Source organism: Equus quagga, chromosome 15, assembly GCF_021613505.1.
Source record: "Equus quagga isolate Etosha38 chromosome 15, UCLA_HA_Equagga_1.0, whole genome shotgun sequence".
In the NCBI taxonomy this organism is placed as follows: Eukaryota; Metazoa; Chordata; class Mammalia; order Perissodactyla; family Equidae; genus Equus; species Equus quagga.
In genome coordinates, this window is record NC_060281.1 from 34,862,670 (window position 1) to 34,881,366 (window position 18,697).

Consider the following 18,697-nt stretch of genomic DNA (forward strand, 5'->3'; position numbering starts at 1 on the left):
TAAATAAATAAATAAATAAATAAAAGGTTTGAAAAAAAAAGAAAAGAGAAAGTAAAGTCTCAGAAGAGAGGAAGTAATGTTTAAGAGAAACAGCACAGTATTTGGCAGCAGTGGATCTGAATTTCAGTCCTGTTTGAGCCTAGGCAAATCCCTTACTGTACTGGAATCCCAGGGCCCTCACTGTAAAATGGCTGGACTCTTGGCCCCATGGCTGTCACAGGGTTGGACAAGAGACTGGGCCATGAGGGTGTCATCCGTATAGCTTGAGTCATGTCTTGAGTATTGTGATTGGTTAGCCTGGTTGAATCTTCGTCCCCTAGAGTCCACTCTCCCGAAGCTGCCCTCCCCATCAGGAGGTGTTTTACCCAGAGTTCTTGGGGCAATGGCATAGGAAAGCTGTCCTGCTCTAACTGAACTTTCTATTATCTTAAAGCATATTGTAAACAGTGGAGTCTTTTTAAAAAATGAGTCATTATAGAAGCAATCTTGGGGAAGGAGCATAGTGAGTGGGAATTGAGGAGGAATTGTGGTCTCCTTCATTTGTGGGCCTTCTTTTCCCACTTTCAGTTTTCTCCCCAAAGACGCTTCACATTCTTTGTTCAGGCTTTTTCACTTCTCTCTCACTCAACCCAACCTGCCTTCATTTAAAAGTTACCTCCTCCAGGAAGCCTTCCTGAAACCATTCCCACTCATTCTCCAGTCTGTCAACATATCTTCAACCCACTTGTCTTCCCTCAGTGCACCTTTACAATTTGATAATGACAGATCTCGGCTGATGATGGATACACCTTATTTGCCTTATCATACTCTCTAATTCAGTAATGGCAGATTTGGGTTGATGGTGGATATACTTTACTTGCCTTATCACACTCCCTAGGGGCAGGGACCATGACTGTCTTGTCATCAGTCTCCCAAACACCTCTTCATACCTATCTTTCCCCCTTGAGGTCTCCTAAAAACTTGTGGACTCTTTAAAAGGATGAGGATGTTACTGATATGGAGCAGAGATAGACTGAAGAATAAATAAAAAAGAGAGAAGGAAAAAAAAAAGGAAGAGAAGGAAAAGAACCAAGGGGATGAGCTAAGGCCTGGCCCACCTGTAGCATTCCCTGATGCCATGCATGAGTGTCAAGCTGCGACATTCCACAACATCACAAGTAGGCATCCTGGAAGGAGATGGAAGGGGTGGGAACAGTTATGTGGGAGGCACCCATGCTAAGAAGATGCGATGCTAACAGAGAGGCAGGATCCAGTCACGATCAACCGGAGCAAGCCAAGCCGAGCCACACCAAAAATCTCCTCCACCCATCCGGCTCTCGGAGATAGTATGAACCCAAGGGGCATTAGAACCTCAAGTACAGAGTTGTTGGGGATTCTGGAGAGGGAGGGAGAAAGTCTTGAGAAGTGAGATATTTCCTGGCAGCATTTGTCTCAAATGCCTTTTCCCTGGACTGTGTGTCCTAGAACCATTTGGTAACCATGGAGGAAAGGCAGAGCTGAAGCATTGTTAGCAGGACTCCTCATCATCTGGCTACAGAAGGCAAATGACAAGTAGACTAGGAGCTTCTTGAGCCAGACAGAACGCTCTGGAAGAAGAGGGGCCCAAGCAAAAAGAACAGCAAGTGCAAAGAAGGCCTGGCATGAGATCAGCCTTGGCCGGCTCAAGGAACAGAAAATACAAAGCACCGTGGCTGGAGCATAGGAGTAAACGGGGAGGGGCAGGCCCACCTGCACACCTCGTCTCGTAAGACAGGGGTTCACCCCTCCTCCCCTAGCTAAACACTGGAGAGCTTTCAACACTCCTGATGCCTGGAACCCATCCCCAGAGATTCCGTTTAATTGATCTGAGGTGTCTCCTGGGCATCAGGGACTTAAAAGTTCCCCTGATGCTTCTAACGTGCAACCATAGATGTGAACCACTGACAAGATCTTGGGGGCCACAGAAAGGCACTTGTGTTGGTGACAATACAAGTTTCCTGAAGAGACACAGAGACCCAGATCTAGAAAGAACCCAATGTCTAAGAAATCTTGGGATGGAGGTGGAGCCAAGAAAATGAAGTAATCCAAAGGAAAAAAGACAAAAGGGGACAAAAAGGCCAAGAGAGGCAGAGAAATCCCGAAAATGAGAGAAATTGGAAGGGGCAAAAAAGCCAAGTGCAGACAGTCCCAAAGGGCCAGAGAGAGAAAGAGAAAGCATGTGTTCATTTCCCATTTGCTGCTGTAACAAATGATCACAAACTTACGACTGAAATGTGTGAAACATCACACATTTATTATCTTACGGTCTGTAGTTCAAAAGACTGAAATGGTCTTACTGGGCTAAAATCAAGGTGTCGGCAGGGCTGGGTTCCTTCTGGAGGCTCTAGTGGTGAATCCATTCCCTTGCCTTTTGCAGCTTCCAGAGGTTGCCCACTTCCTTTGCTCATGGCCTCCTTCCTCAATCTTCAAAGCCTTCCAAGCTTATATCTCTCTGGTTGTCCTCTTCTGCTTCCATTCTCCATTTCTTTTTTTTTTTTTTTAAGATTTTATTTTTCCTTTTTCTCCCCAAAGCCCCCCAGTACATAGTTGCGTGTTTTAGCTTTATTCTAGTTGTGGCATGTGGGATGCCACCTCAGCATGGCTTGATGAGCGATGCCATGTCCGCACCCAGGACTTGAACTGGTGAAACCCTGGGCCGCCAAAGCCGAGTGCACGAACCCAACCACTCAGCCACAGGTCCAGCTCCTGTCCTCCACTTCTAAAGACCCTTGTGATTACACCGGACCCACTTGAATAATTTGGAATAATCTCCCTATTTTAAACTCAGTTGATTAGCAACCTTAATTCCATCTGCAAGCCTGATTCCCCTTTGCCATGTAAGGTAATATAGTCACAGGTTCCAGGCACTAGGACATGGACATCTTTGGGGGCCCATTATTCTGCTACCATAACATGGAAGTCCATCGTTTACAAAACTGGTTTCGGTTGTACTTGTAGTCTTTTACTTGGGTAGCTGTGCATTTTAAGAGCATCAAGCTGGGAAGTTTGTTCCAAAATGAGTATACATGTGTTTATTTGTGTAGCTTTGTTTATCAGGGTGTCACATTTGAGTGTCTCCCTGATAAGTATGGGCAGGAGAAGAAGGATGCCTGGAGGGGATGCCTAGTAAAATGCTGCTGCTCCATAAAGACTTACTGCTGTTGATTTGTTGTTCTTATTGACAATAAAACTAATGACAGAGTGGCTCTTTGCATGTTTTCTTTGAGTATGTCCATTAGTCCCTAAATAATACTGGGTGTCCATCCCAGTGATATTCAGTGTGTATAAGACTATTTGGGCATATCTGTGATATTTGTGTTATAGGATGTATCTGTCTGTAAGTTTTGTGCACCTTTGGGCATTTAGACATTGATGAATGCACACGCATGTTTGTACAACAGTGTGTGTGATCAGAGTTGTAGACATCTGGAGGCTTACTTATTCATAAACCCCCAAGGGTATCCAGACAGAAAGGCCTAGCATGAGAGAGGCCAAAGGGCTAGGAAGAGGAGGGAGCAGGGAGGAAGAGAGGAGAGGAGGGAAAAGGAGGGGAAAGGGGGAAAGAAATAGAGAGACAGAGGTGAGGGAAGAGGGCACAAGGAAAGATCAGAAAAAAATCAGAAAGCAGAAGGAAGTTCTACTGGTCTAAAATAAAAAAGAGGCAGGTGGAGTCACCGCAAGGGCACAAATCAGAAGTCCTGGGTATGGCTCCATTTCTGGTCTTTCCCTTGCTATGTGACCTTGGCAATGCCAGCTCTCTGGGCTTCAGTTTACCAAGAGAGTGAAATACATAACCCTTGGGTACATTCCAAAGAAGGAGAGAAAGAGAAAAATGGAAATAAAAACATATACAGGCAAAAACAGAGAGAAAGAGCTAGAAAGAGGAACACAGAAGAGAGCAACAGAAGAGGCCCTGGGAGCCAGCCAGAGGTAGAGCTGAGAGCCCTACCTTGACTCCTTGAGGCAGGAGTGTGGGCACCTGCTCCCCACCTCTTACCCCAAAGCTTCAGAGTGTTACTGAGCCCTTAATAGGTAAGGCAGCAAGATGGAAAGGAGAGAGGCGCCTTGAATGACAGCCACACACTAACACTCACAGGCCTGCCAAAGCCACAAAAATCAGGATCTGTGCTTCCGGCCCCCAGCCCCCAGATGTAGGTGTGCCAGCCACCTGGAATGACTCATACCCTGGCGATGTGGGCACACATGCCAAAAGCAGTCTGGGCACTGTGCCCACCCGCACACCTCAGGCCGAGGGGGAGGTGAGATTCCAGCTCTTCAGCGGGTGACAAGGGGGTACCCTCCCCACATTGCTTGCTACCTTACCCCCAGAGCGCCCCCTAGTGATCAACTCCTCGGCTCAAGGACCTAGGTGTCCTTTCCTCCCACCCTCCTCCCCCAACCCTTACTCTCAAGCGAGAGAACTAGATGAGGTGTTATGCAAGGCCTGATGTTTACCTCCCGCAGGGGCCTCCTCCCTCCCTATAAAGGCTGACGTGGTGGCGAGATTCGCGGAGACTGAGACTGAAGAGCGAGGCAGGCCCAGGAGAAGGACAGAAAAGCGTCAGAAAGTTAATGCGGGAGACGGAGAGAGGGGCATCGACTCAGCAAGCAGCAGAGGCGACCCGCCATCTGCACACTCGAAGGCGGTCCCGGTGGTCGCGGAAGGGACGGCGTCCAGACGCTGGCTTCCTATGGAGGCGCCCGAGCTGGGCCCGGGGTTGGTGGAGCGTCTGGAGCTGCTGGCGACGTGCCCGCTGTGCGGGGGCCCCTTCGAGGACCCAGTGCTCCTGGCGTGTGAGCACAGCTTCTGCCGCGCGTGCCTGGCCCGCCGCTGGGGGACCCCGCCGGCGACCGGCACTGAGGCGTCTCCCACCGCCTGCCCCTGCTGCGGCCTGCCATGCCCCCGCCGCAGCCTGAGGTCTAATGTGCGGCTGGCGGTGGAGGTGCGGATCAGCCGCGGACTGCGGGAGAAGCTGGCCGAGTCCGGGTCCCGCGCGGGGAAACGCCGAGGGGGCCGCATCCCCACCATGGGCTGCCTGGACCCGCACGGAGAGGTGAGGCAAGGGTGCACTGCACGGGTCCCAGCTGTTGGGGAAGGGGGAGATTCATGAGTTCCCTGAGGGAAGAGGGAATGGTGCCTCCCTGGCCCGAGCCCTCATGGAAGTTTACGCAAAGGATGGAGTTGAGGAGAGAAAAGCAAAGCACAAGGGGACGGGGGCTAACCACGAGTCCTCACAGTGAAGTGAGAGGTGCCAGGAAGGACGACGGGAAGGAGTTGACACTGCCCAGAGGAGAGAGGTCTGGACGGATGCCTGAATCTGGTGAGAGGAGCTGGAGAGAAGGGGTTGGGGCACTAGACAGAACGCGAGGAGCCCCCTGAGCAGAGCGCGGGAACTGCGGGAGGATGGAGAATGACGTGGCTAGGCGCCCAAGAGTAAGAGACCGGGCGAGCGGAGGGAGCCTGCGGGGGGTGGGGAGGAGCTGACTCCGGCGAGGGCGAGCAGAAGTCCTAGGAGGCTGGGGGTGAGGGGAGATCAGAATTGGCAGGAGGAAGGGGGAGCAGGGGGAGGGCGGAGAAAAAGTTGGAGGTGAGGGGCGGGTAAGGAAGGGACTGCCAAAATGAGGGAGGAAGGAACGGAAGAACAGATCCAAAAGGCCCTGTAGCCTGGTGGGGTTGGTCCCCGAGCTCTGGCCTTAGCCAAGTTGTGTGTTGTTTGTTATTATTGTCGTTGGCTCCTCCCAGAGCCCCAGGCAGGGGCGGCGACGGGTGGAGGCGAGATCTGGAAGAACAGCCATTGAGGCCTCTGGCTCCTCTCCACATCCCAGCCCTATCCCCACCACCCCCCGCCCCCGCGCCGCGTCCCTCCTGGGCCCCGACTCCTTGAGCATCAACTAACCTCATTCCCTTGCCCGACCCCCAGGCCTCCGGGATTCCCGACTGGCTTCTCCCCAGCAGCCGAGCCGGTCTCAGGTCTTGCTTCCGCCCTTTGAAGTCTACATAGATCTAATTAGTCTAGGTGTAATTGGCATAATTCGGCAAATTGCCTATCCTCTTTCCCCTTCACCACCATACTGGTCTGCTCCAGTCATCCCCACTGGACAGTGAAGGGGAAAGGGGGAATCCTACTGCGTATTTGGAGGGGGAGCAGCCAGCGCCCTCTTCTGGCTCCCATGGCACCCTCCCGGGACACATCCAAGTCCAGCCGCCTTCTTAGCCAGGGTAGAGAGACACAAAACAAAGGGCCCAATAAACGCCACTGGGCTTTTATGGCAAAAGGGGAAGCAGTTTTATTATAAGGCTTTTATGTAGCAGCTCTTAGCCCAAAGGCTCTGGGTATGTGTTTGGTCTGTGTGATACAGGGGGAGGGGGATGTTTATCTGGGCTACACCTCAGCAAGTTGCCGAGAATAGGGGCCACTGAGATCAGAGAATGAGGCTGGGTGGGCAGGGCAGCAGGGAAAGGTAAGGACTCTGGGGGCAAGGAAAAGGCATGGATGAGGCTGGGGAAGGGGAACTGAGAGCACTTGGGGCATGTGGGTAAGGGGAGGATAGTGGGGGATGGAGTTACAAGGATGAAGACAAAGTGGTGATGGAGGGAAAGGAAAGGTCATGAAAGAAGGGAGAGAATGAGAGGAAAAGGCAGTACAGGGGATAAAGAGGTGAGATCACTCTGAGAGGTGGGGAGAGAGACCTGACCAATGCAGGCACAACTACCTGGGGTGGTGGGGGGGCTCCCCACAGTGTGAAGCCCAGAGCTCACATCCATGTTTTCTTCTGCCCATTCCAGGATATGAGGCAGACATGGAGAAGGTGAGTTCCACTGTTCCTTCCTTTCCACTCCCAGCCGCCACATCCATCACCTTTTCCCTGGGCTCACATCCTTGTCCCCACTCACAGACAGGTTTTGTGGGTGTGGCATCACCCCTTTCAGCTCCAAAGATGTGAGTGGGATGGGGGTGGGGACATCAGAGGGCAGAGGGTGTCTACTGATTTCCTGACCCTTCTCCCTCATCTGTCCAGATTTGATGCCCCAACACCCAAGTCATCTAACTCTGAGGATGATCTCCCTGAAGATTACCCAGTGGTCAAAAACATGCTTCACAGACTGATGGGTAAGGAAGGCCGAAGGGAGGGAACAGAATGAGAGTCTGTTTTTAGGTTTGCTCCCTTTTCCTTTTAAAAAATAATCAGTCCTTTTTGTTGCCTGTATTAGATTCTCAGAACTGCTGTAACAAAGCGTCACACACTAAGTGGCTTACACATAGAAATTTAGGGGGCTGGCCCTGTGGCCGAGTGGTTACGTTTGCACGCTCCACTTTGGCAGCCCAGGGTTTTGCCGGTTCGAATCCTGGACGTGGACATGGCACTGCTCATCAAGCCATGCTAAGGCAGCACCCCACATGCCACAACTGGAAGGACCCACAACTGGAAATACACAACTATGTACCAGGGAGAAAAAGGGAAAAAAAAATCTTAAAAAAAAAAACAACATAGAAATTTAGTCTCACAGTTCTGGAGGTAGAAGTCAAGGTAGCGGCAGTGTTGGCTCCTTCTGAGGGGTGTGAGGGAGAATCTGTTCCATGATTTTCTCCTAACTTCTGGTACCTTCTGGTAGTTTCAGGCGTTCCCTGGCCTGTAGATGGCATTCTCCCTATGTCTTCACATCATCTTCCCTCTGTACAGGTTTGTCTCTGGGTCCAAATTTCCCCTTTTTATAAGGACACCAGTCATATTGGATTAGGGTCTGCCCTAATGAGCGCATTTTCACTTGATTAGCTCTGTAAAGACCCTATTTCCAAATAAGGTCACATTCTAAGTATTGGGGGACTTCCACATTTCTTTTTTAGGAGAAATGCAATTCAATTCATAACAATGTCCTCAATTCCTCATATTCCAGCCGTTCTCCTCTCTTACCTTTTCATACATTCACACAACACACCCCTGGAGATCAGCTGCCCCTCAGGAATCTCTGCTTCCAACACGTCTCATCAGTTCTCTCCAGAAGGGTCTCAGGACCCCTGCGTCTCCCTGCCCCTTGTGGGACTCTGGGCCTTTTCTGCAGCTTCTGGGGAATTCCTTCTTCCATCACTCTTACAGCTGCCTTCCACCCTTAAACTGCCTAGAGAAGATGCTCTACCCGTTGGGTTACCCACCATCCCACCCAACCCAGATTAGTTCTAGCACTCTAATCCAGAAATCTTTCCTCAAAGCACTCCATGTGCACAAGGCCAATGATTCTTTCTGGTTCCTTTGGCTATCACCGCCTTCTCTCTCTTCCTCTGCCCTACCTTCCCTGTAGAAATAGTCCTGTCCACTCCACCTATTCCTGTGGGTGGGTGGGCTGGTTTCTCAGGATACCTTGAATTCCTCCCTTTGCCCCTCCCCTGTCACTTGGGGTTCTGGTATCTGGTATCAGTCTTCCTCTTTACCTTCCCCATCTTGCTGACCCAGCTCCCATGCCCCACCCCAGATGCTGAAGATTGACGTATCGGTCCTCACTCCTCCCCAGAAGTCAGGTCAGCCTTACTCTTCCTCAACCTCCACAAACCAGGCAACCTTTCCTCTGAGTTCTGCGCTATGCCCCCTGCCCTGGGCCAGCAGGGTCCTTCTCCAAGTCCAATTCTACAGAAGTGACGCATCACTGCACAGTTTGGGTCTTGCCCAGGCCTGCCCTTCGTATGCCTTCACCCTTTTTGGTCCTACAGCTGCCTTTTGAGCTGTTGTGGGGTATCTCATGAGCCTACTGCTGCATATTCTGCCTTCTATCCCTCCTCTGACTCTGAAACCCCTCTCACACGGCCCTCTCCTTGTCTTCTCCTCTTCAGCCGACCTGACCCTGGACCCTGGCACCGCACATCGCCGCCTGCTCATCTCTGAGGACCGCCGCAGCGTCCAGCTGGCCCCACCAGGGACACCTGCACCCCCTGATGGCCCTGCGCGCTTCGATCAGCTCCTGGCAGTGCTAGGGGCACAGGGCTTCAGGGCTGGCCGCCACTGCTGGGAGGTGGAGACCTCAGACGCTGCCTCCAGCAGAGACTCTTCTGGAGAGGAGGAGGATGATGGGGAGAGCCGCTATGCCGTGGGCGCAGCCGGGGAGTCAGTACGACGCAAGGGCCGGGTAGGGCTGTGCCCTGCGGGGGCTGTGTGGGCTGTGGAGGGCCGCAGTGGCCGCCTGTGGGCACTCACAGCACCTGAGCCCACACCGCTGGGTGGCGCCGGGCCCCCACCACGGCGCATTCGTGTGGACTTGGACTGGGAGCGGGGCCGCGTGGCCTTCTACGACGGCCGCTCCCTTGACCTGCTCTTTGCCTTCCAGGCACCCGGGCCCCTGGGAGAGCGAGTCTTCCCACTGTTCTGCACCCGGGACCCCCATGCCCCGCTCCGCATCGTGCCAGCAGAAGGCTGAGTGTCTTGCCCACAACCCCCGTTCTAGTTTGGCCTGTAGTGAGGCTGCTTCCTTTTGGGTGCAGAAATCCCCACTCTCCAGGGATCATGTCCACATGCCCACTGCGGGAGTGTTGATAAGCACCCCCACCCACCTACATTGTCTCTTTTCTCCCAAATAGTAAGACCTCAACCATCCTCCAGTTTTCACATCCATACCTAAAGCCACATCCATTCCTGCCCCCTTCCTCTTGGGACTCTTTTCCACGTGTACCCCAGGACTTCCAAATGATCTCTCCCCTTCTACCTTCTAATATTCCAGGCCTGAATTGGGGAACAGGCCCTGACCCATCAGTATTGGTAAACAGCCCATGTTTACTACACAGAGGCCCTGCTAGTCAAACATTTTACTTCCCAGACCTGCCTCTCTTAACTTCAAAGAAGGGCCCAGTGCCTTCTCCACAGCTAAGGCTTGGGCCTCCCTGCCCAGTTGACTCAAGAAACAAGAGCCTCCTCCTAAAAAGCAAGAGACTCGACTCTGGCTTGGGCCTTAGAGCTTTCTAAAGAACTTAAGACCCCTTTTTGTGGGGGAGGTGTTGGGGAAAGGGGCAGACCAGTTCTACTCCACCCTGACTGCTTACTATGCATTTTCCATTAAGAACCTTAAAACTCCCCGCTGCACATACTCGCAGGAAGAACCAATGGTGCTACCTCTCCTTTCCTCAACCTGGGAATGGCCCAGACACCCCAAATTCATCCTTGTATATAGCCTCACATCTTCCCCCATATGTATAAATGGGCCCGTATTTACACATTTTGTGATGTTGGGTTATTTATTTTGTGCATTTGTGGCAATAAATGAGATCTCTATGGTGGTATGGATTTGACTGATCTCTGCAACTAGAGATGCATGGCAAGAGGCCTGGAAAACGATATCCAGATCCCAGTAAGGGATGGGGAAGGCTGAGAGGAAGGAAGGGGTAAGAGCGTGGTGAGGGGACAGACCCCCGCCTCTTGCTCTCTCCCTTATCCTTCCTCTCCCAGGGACCCAAGGCCCTGGTGCTATGTTGGAACTGTCTCCAAAGCTAGAAGACCAATAGCTGAAGAGACAGTTGGCTCTAAGTGAGCCAGCTTTGTCAGAAATCCTAGAACACATGAGAAGGGTGAGGAGAAAGGACATGACTAGTTCTTTTTCCATTTTTCATTAAAGGTGAAAATGACAAAGACCTTTCTCCTAACTTCTCTTGAGGGCACGAGGGGAGTGGATGGGAGGGGAAGGGCTAGGAGCACTGAGGTCTCCCATCAGACCTCATATCCCACAGGCAAGGACTAATAGGACTATTTAAATACATCGTTGAAGAGCTCTAAGCCAGGATTAACAAGCATAGCTGGGACAAGATTGCCTGGAATCTGACTGGGACCCTGGCAGTGAAGGCTGGGGCTGTTGGAAACCCAATTTAAGTGTTTGGGACTCAGGGAGAGAGCGCAGGGGGCCAAGATAACTGGATCCCAGGACAGGCAGTTTGGCAGTGAGAACAAAGGGAAGAAACTGGGACCAAGATGCCTGAATCCCTGGAGAGAGGAGGATGGGTACTGGAAAGAGAAATGAGGGCTAGGGGAACCCAGAAACCTGGGTTCTGGAATAGCAGCAAGTCAGAATTCCAGGTTCTCTGTCCACCCACCTCTCCCTCTTCCCTCTATCAGGCAGAGGAGAGGGGAGGAGGGGGCTGGAGAAGGGATCAAACCATGGGTTTAGTCCCCAGGTAGCCACGTGAATACATTCAGGGCCAGACAGACACAGGAATGCTGGGGGAGAGAGGAATTTAGTGCTGCATTGGCCCTGGAGGGGGCTGGGAGGGGTCAGGAGGCTGGGGAGGGGTGGTGGGGCTCGGTCCCAGGGTTGCACGACGCCGTCCTTTGCGGTGGCCCCGTACACAGTGTGTATGACCACAGCCCTCCTCTTCCTCCTCATCACTCTCCGTGGAGCTCTCGCCAAAGGCCCGAGGTTTCTCATAAATACAGCAGCCTGGATTTGGAGGGAGGAGCCCAGTTAAAAAGGAGGAAGAGTAAGATGTAGTCAGTTCCATTCCCACTGGATCTCAGTAAAAATTCCTACTTCCACCATTGTCTCCTCCTGACTTCCAGGACCCAGCTTCCCCAGGCCTACCCCCTGAGACTCAGGCACCCAACCCCCTTGTCCTTTTAGAGACCCAGGAATCCAAAGCTCTACTTCTTCCACCTCTGATACCTCTTGCCTTCAGGCTTTGGCACATCCCAATTGGAGCCCCTCCCTACCTCTTTCCCTCTAACTTTAACCTCTTCCTGATGCCAGAGAACAACCAAGGCAGTGATAGGATTGTGAGCATGTGGGGGCTTCAGGAAGGCCAGAGGATGTGAGAAGGTAGAAGGTATGCAGAGGGAAGCCAGAACTCCAGGGTTACTGCGGGACAACAATTACTCACATTTTGATGAGCGGCGCCCCATGTGTTCGTTGTCCACAGTGTCACTTGTCCATTCCACCTTTTTCTCTGGCTTCCGTTTCCGAAGTTTGATGGTTAGGCTCCGGTTCTCCTGGAAGGTTACAAGGGATGGGCATAACTATCTAGTCCCCTCCTACAAACCTCTCCCACTCCCTCCCGGGGGCCTCCTCTCTTCCCTTTCCCAGCTGAATCACTATCATAGACATAGCACCAGAGAAGCTGAGTGCTAGAAGATAAAATAGAACAGGCCTTTGACCTTCAGGGAGTCCCTTATGGAATCATGAAGTATTATTTACTGTTCTTGATAACTGCTACTATACAGAGAAGGCACAGTTCCTAACCTAGGGAAGGTCCCAGCAAATCTTCAAAGGAAAATATAATTCTCGCTGTTCCTCCGTCTTCCTCCCCAAATCATCCTTGATGGTATTAATACATGAAAATTTTCTCAGTCCCCAATACCTAATCTTTGATTTCCCTTGCTTTTTCCAGACCCCCCATTCTTTTTCCCACTAAAGAAAGAACTCCATTCTCACCTCTCTCATCCTCAAGCCCAGCCCTCCCCACCTCTTATCCACCTATTTCTTAGCATCCCAGAATCTCTGGTAACTATTATTCTAAACTTCCTTAATCCAGGGGTTATTGAGCCCAATACAACCTTCTCCCTTTGAAAGCAACTTAACCTGTTTTTGCAACAATGCTGTTTTCCTCTATTCATATCTCTGATTTCTTAAAATACTATCCTCATCTCCTTTTTCTTGTTCCCTCATTCCTTCCTTTTACATTCATCCCTTCAACAAATATTTACAGATAAGCATGCTTCCAGTCAAAATCCCCTACATTTGGCCTCCAACCATGCTTTCTTACACAGCTCTTCATTTTCCCCCAGCACCTCCCTTACTCCTTAATCCCCAAGTTCCCATTCTTTCATTATTTACACACACCACCACCCCAAGCAGCAGCATCCTAACTCTAACTCTCTATTACATATCGCTTGATCAGCCTCCTGCACCATCCCTGCCACTCCAAACATCCCCAGTATCTTGTGATTCTCCCAATCCCAGACACTCAACCCCACTCTTCCATATCCCCAGGCCCAGTCCCTCCAGCAACTCTCCAAAGCCCTATCCCCTCCCTCTCGGTATCTCCCAGACCCCTAAACAGCACCGCCCCCCGCCTTTCTCACGGGCTCGGTTGTCACGGTAACCGTTGTCTCAGTGACGGTCTCACTCAGCCCGGCCCCTGCCTCGGCCATGGCTAAGGCTGAGGAGAGGAAGGGGGATGAGACACCCTTCCCTTTTCCTGTTTCTGGGGTCTAAGAGAATCGGTATCGGATTCAGAGTAGTAGCCAGGATCGTCCACCTTCTTTTTTCCCCTTCCTCCTGGGCCTCCGCTTCCCCACCCCTGGGGATAACCTGTCCAACCCCACTTCCGGCTCTCCTCTTCCGGGTGTGACGTATTCCATAGTCCCCGTTTTCCCTTCCGGGCACGAAACGCGTTAAAGCGCAGGCGTCGCCGGATTAGTTCCGCCGTAATGTGACAGTACGCAGGCTCCGCAAGAAGGCGACACAAACTTGGCGGAAGAGGCGTCTCTGCGGGTGTGGGAGGAGGGGGGCGGTCAAGGGCAGCACGCGCACGTACTACACAGAGCCGGCAGGAGGGGGCGGTCCGGAAGGGGAGCGCTGGGCTGGGCACTGCAGACCGGGTGTGGCGCGGCGCCCGGCGCGGGGGCGGGGCAGATGCCATACCTGGTTCGGGCGTCCTGTAGCTGAGCCCATCCCCCCTCCCCATCTTTAAGACTGGGTGGGTGGGAGAGCGGGGAAAACTAAGGAGCAAAAGTAATAACCCGACAATGGCCTGTTTTTGTTTCGTCTGTTATTGTTTGGCCTATTACTGTTTCGTGTCGGAATCAGAATCAGGACCTAGGAGCAGTTGGAAACACACTAAAGACTCTCGGTTCTAGTCCTCGCCCTGTGCCTGTAGGTGTTGGAGCTGGGCTCTTAATGCACCTTCAGCTTGGATTTTTTCCTGTCACTGTGCTAGACCTTGAAGATAGAGGCGCATAAAACACTCAGACGCTGCCTTTTAGCTACCGGTCTAATGGGAAGGACCGGCATGCTTAGAACTAACAAAAATGTAAGATTGAGATATTAACATACATGTAAATCTCATCTGTGAAACTGAATTCAGATACTGCCAGCACTCTCTGGAGTGGAGGTATGATTAAGGACGGAAATGGCCAAAAATTACAACATAGGCCAATACACGGTATGGTAAAAGTATATGCATGTTTCTCAGGGAGGAAAAGAGTGCTAAAAAGGGAACCGGAAGGCAGATGGGTTTTTTGTTTTTTTTTGTTTTTGGTAAAGAGTGAAGCTTACAAAGTCGTAGGTGTGTGCACTGATGGAAATGCGGTTTTGTACTGCTGAGATGTAAGGGGAGTGCTAGATGAGGCTTGACAGGTAGGTGTGGCTATATGGGAGGCCCTGTACGCTTCGCTAAGAAACTTAGACGTTATCCAGTCAGTGTTAGGGGCCAGGAAAGGGTAGGGTAGAAACATGCACAGATTTGTTTCAGATTTCAGGAGTGCGGTAGGAAAGTCAACTACCAGAGCAGTTCCAATGGACAGTAGAGAAGACTGCCCTGCCCATCCCTCCAAGTTGCTGTAGGGGTCAAACAAGACCGTGTATGTTTGAGAGCTCTGAATATATAAAGGACCACACAATTACAAGACAATCTTTATTACCGTCACCCCTAGATTGCCATTTATGCCAAGGAATGCAGGAATACTCATTCTGAGACTAAAATTTGAGTATGTTTATTGTGCCTGGACTATATATTTGTTTCCCTTTTAAGTTTTTGGTTCAAAGTGAAAAAAGCAAGATACTCAGCATGTATAGTAAAGCCCATTTAAAAAAACAAGTATCTCTGTGGAGTGGGACTCCTTGTGATTTTTAGTTTTTTCTTTTTACCTTTCTATATATGAATCTATTACAATGAATATATATTACATTTATCTCAAGAGCAATAAAAAAACAATTTCTAAAATGTCCACCTGTAGTAAGTACAGACTAGTATCCCTTACTATCAGATGTTTTGTTGTCCAAACTTCCATATCAAATATATCTGGTTAAATTTTCTGTTGAATCTCTCACTATCCAAACTCCCACTTTTTGTTTCCCTAAACTCAGGTACCAAACAGATTTAGATCGTAAGGGAATACTTATAATTGCTTTTTTATATTAACCTCATTCCTGGCTCCATTCTTTCGTCCTTGTTTTTTTTCTTTGTCATGTACTAATTTATATTATCTTTTTGTAGCTGATAGAGTTGTTGAAAAAACCAATATATCTCTGTAAGCTTATTTAAATTCCTTTTGGAACAAGACACATTATAAATAACATACATATGTCTGGCACTTATAGAAAAATATAACTTTAATAAGGAAACTCAACTAGAGGTAGGAGTACTCTGGAGACAGTGGTAACCCCCACATGATGATCTGCTTCTCCTCTGGCAGCAAAACACTGCACACAGGGGATGGACAAAGGATCTGAGAACCCAATATCCCTCACCTTCCAAGAAAGAGGAGAGGAAGGGATTGTTGAGTCACCCAGAAAAAAAAATCAAGAGTCTTCCTTCTCTTGGAACCTATGGAGAAAAAAAGGAGTTATATTTGAGCAAAGGAAGAGGTTCTAGCAGTGTAAGTGAGACACGCAAATAATCAAGGAAGGACTTTTATTTATGACACTGTGGAGGACTAGCTCCCCTGAATAACCTTCCAAATTTAAAAACACTAAAAGGACCCACAACTAAAATATACAACTATGTATTGGGGGACTTTGGGGAGAAGAAAAAATAAAATCTTTAAATATATATATATATATCTCTAATGAATTATGAAGTATGTAAAGATTTCTCAGCACACAAAAAGCACTAGCCATAAAAGAAAAACAAGGATAAACTGGACCTCACAAAACTTAAAAACTTCTCATTAATAAAAAAAAAAAAGGTGAAAAAAGTAAATAGGTTAGATTGTATGAAAAAGTATTCAAAAGATATATCTCACTATAAATACTTTTAATCCATTGATGAGATGGCAAGAAAGTAAAGGCAACCTTCACACCGGGTAAAATAATGTAAAGCCAGGAATCTAGACAGGTGAAGTCAAACTGAAGTCCCTGCTGCCACAGTGCCCTTGGTGTTCTGACAGCCACATGGAGGAAGCAGACACAAACCTACAATGTCTGATAGGAGATATTCTCCATAAATTTGGGCTCCCCAAAGGGCTACCCCTCTATGTAAAAGTGAACAAGAAAAAAAAAGTCCAACTCTGCAGAAGGGAAATTTCTATCACTAGGTAGAGGGAGATAAAATCTCCTCTGAAAATTTCTAACCGTAAGCTGGTCCTTGCATGGATTTGCAGCCCAAATCCATACTACCCGTGTGCTCCAAAAAGCCTGAAGCCAAGAATTTATTTAAGTGATTCCGGCTTGGTAGTGCCTCAAGGCACCTGAACAGGCAACACAAATGCTGAGGATACAGCATTCACTCCAGGCCTCAAAGTATTCCCATAGTTCAAACTCTAAAAAATCCAAGCTTATAGTCAAAAATCACAAAACAGAAAAAAGCAGTCAGCAAAAATAACAGCAGTATCAGACCCACAAAAACTATGGGTATCAGAGACAATATAATCATGTTTAATGTACTTAAAAGTAATATATATTTTAATAAAAGGAGCAATTTAAAATATGATTAAGGAATTGGGAATTATTAAAAATGACTGAGGAGATCTGAAAAATAATCAAGTAGAACTAAAAAGAATTTTTTTTAAGTAACAATTATTGAAATAAACAGAAGACAGAATTAGTGACCTGGAAGACAGACCTGAAGAATTTAGTCAGAGGCAGCATAAAGAGAAAAAGAGATGGAAAATAGGAAAGACAGGATGAGAGAAATGGAGGATAGAAAAGGTCTATTAAACAAGTAATCAATTAGAACTCCAGAAAAGGCAATATTCAATGAGATAATAAGGGCTGATAATTTTCCAAGGTTGATGGAAAAAAAAAAAATCAATCCTCAATTTTAGAAAGTCCAACAAGGGGCTGGCCCCGTGGCGGTGTGGTTAAGTTTGCGCGCTCCGCTACAGGCGGCCCAGTGTTTCGTTGGTTCGAATCCTGGGTGCCGACATGGCACTGCTCATCAAACCACGCTGAGGCAGCGTCCCACATGCCACAACTAGAAGGACCCACAACGAAGAATATACAACTGTGTACTGGGGGGCTTTGGGGAGAAAAAAATAAAATCTTTAAAAAAAAAAAAAAAAAGAAAGTCCAACAAATCCCAAACAGGATAAATAAAAGAAAGCCACATCTTGATATACTGTAGTGAAACTGCAGAACACCAATCAAATGTGGCTAATCTCACCAAAGTAAAACTACCTGGAGTGCAGTGGGAGATTCCAACATAACATTCTGACCACTAAGCACTTGTCTCTGTATTTTTTCATTTCCTTTTAAATATCTTAAAAGGTTTAGTTCACTGGCTATAAAAAGGATAAGAAAAGTGTAATTTTTAAAAATAAAAAAAGAGCACAAATCTCCCTATTACCTGAACTGTACAGAAATGAGCAATGGACCAAAGGAAATAATTGTTTATTCACTACAAAAAGTAAATCACTGGATTTGTTAGCAAACACACTGAGCAAGGGCAGAGGGAAGGGAACAGATACTCACTTGCAGTTGGTACAGGTGTAGAAGACAGTCTGCCCTTCATCAGCTGAGCGCATCTGTCTGGTGTGGTATGCCATTCCCTCATGACCACATCGAGAACAGCGCCTGTCAACCTGGGAAGCCACTGGTGGGTTAGGGAGGCCTAGTCATATGGCCCCTACTTCTCATAGGAATCAAGCTATCACACTCCTCAGACACTACTGCTCTAAAGCCCTCTCTTCCCTTTTGGAATTGGCTACAAAACTCTCCAGGTCTCAGCAATCACCCCTCCATCTCTTTCCCAACGCTTCTTATGGGGCCAGTCCTTGATGTAATAAACTTACCACGGGTCCCTGGAACTCAGGTCCTTCCTCCATCGACATAGGCATGGCTGTCCCCAGTTTGTGGAACACAAATGAGGTCTTCACAACCTTCCCTTCGAAGTCTGCACAGGCAGTAAGAATTGGCTGTGGTAACACGCGGAGGGAGCTGACACCCGCAACTCCCTCTTGGTTAGGCCAGGAGGTCCTACATCCTTCCCTTCAGGTTTTGTCCCACGACCAAAAGTGTAAGTGCCTGATCCCCTCCTTTAGCATTCTCCTCTCCAATCCACCCGATCTTGAGGTCCCCAAGCCTCTGACCCTTCCATGCTGGGCCCTCCGCCGGGGCTGCTGCATACGCTACTCACCTCGCACGTTGATGGAGAAGCCACAGCGAGTACAAGTGACTGTGTCCTGAGCCCCGGGCAGGGGCAGGACCGAGCCGCAATCCGGACAGAAATCCAGGTCCGACTGAAAGCTGGAGGAGGTGTTGGCGAGGTCCATGACTGACAGGTGGTCGAGGGCTGAGAAGGGAATGAGAAATTTATTAACAAGAGAGAGAGCAGCTCCCTCCACGCCCCTTCCTATTCCGTCCCTGGACCTAGCTACATAACCCAAGCCCTCGTCCCACACGCGCCTCGTGCCTCTGCGACCAAGGAGCCCAAGGGTCCGGAATTCCCAGCCTGCGTCGAGCACCCCGTGACTCAGTGGCTTTCCTGGGGCAGGCGAGAGAGGCGAGCCAACTCTGCGGGCTAGAGCGCCGACTCTGCGCGGGCCATGGGGAAGC

The 18,697-nt window shown here is 49.4% G+C and overlaps 3 protein-coding genes across 5 annotated transcripts; 1 reads left to right on the forward strand and 2 right to left on the reverse strand.

Moving 5' to 3' along the window:
• The first annotated feature begins 4,389 nt into the window (after positions 1–4,389).
• Positions 4,390–10,280, forward strand: RNF39 (ring finger protein 39). Of its 2 annotated transcripts, XM_046640157.1 has the most exons (5): positions 4,390–5,072; positions 6,806–6,828; positions 7,039–7,130; positions 8,844–9,136; positions 9,335–10,280. In XM_046640157.1, the coding sequence occupies exons 1-5, from the start codon at positions 4,710–4,712 to the stop codon at positions 9,422–9,424; spliced, it is 861 nt and encodes a 286-aa protein (XP_046496113.1). In that variant the 5' UTR covers positions 4,390–4,709; the 3' UTR covers positions 9,425–10,280. The 2 variants fall into 2 exon arrangements, with proteins under 2 accessions (XP_046496113.1, XP_046496112.1); XM_046640156.1 differs by having other exon boundaries at positions 4,420–5,072; positions 8,844–10,280.
• On the reverse strand, positions 10,217–13,288 carry PPP1R11 (protein phosphatase 1 regulatory inhibitor subunit 11). Its single transcript, XM_046640158.1, has 3 exons — positions 13,066–13,288; positions 11,865–11,973; positions 10,217–11,428 (listed from the first exon to the last, which is right to left on the reverse strand). The coding sequence occupies exons 1-3, from the start codon at positions 13,132–13,134 to the stop codon at positions 11,226–11,228; spliced, it is 381 nt and encodes a 126-aa protein (XP_046496114.1). The 5' UTR covers positions 13,135–13,288; the 3' UTR covers positions 10,217–11,225.
• A 2,010-nt stretch (positions 13,289–15,298) lies between these two features.
• POLR1H (RNA polymerase I subunit H) lies at positions 15,299–18,696 on the reverse strand. 2 transcript variants are annotated; one of them, XM_046640469.1, is made up of 5 exons: positions 18,555–18,696; positions 18,279–18,434; positions 17,935–18,035; positions 17,615–17,724; positions 15,299–15,530 (listed from the first exon to the last, which is right to left on the reverse strand). In XM_046640469.1, the coding sequence occupies exons 2-5, from the start codon at positions 18,412–18,414 to the stop codon at positions 15,506–15,508; spliced, it is 372 nt and encodes a 123-aa protein (XP_046496425.1). In that variant the 5' UTR covers positions 18,415–18,434; positions 18,555–18,696; the 3' UTR covers positions 15,299–15,505. The 2 variants fall into 2 exon arrangements, with proteins under 2 accessions (XP_046496425.1, XP_046496424.1); XM_046640468.1 differs by having other exon boundaries at positions 18,548–18,688.
• Between the last annotated feature and the right edge of the window lies 1 nt (position 18,697).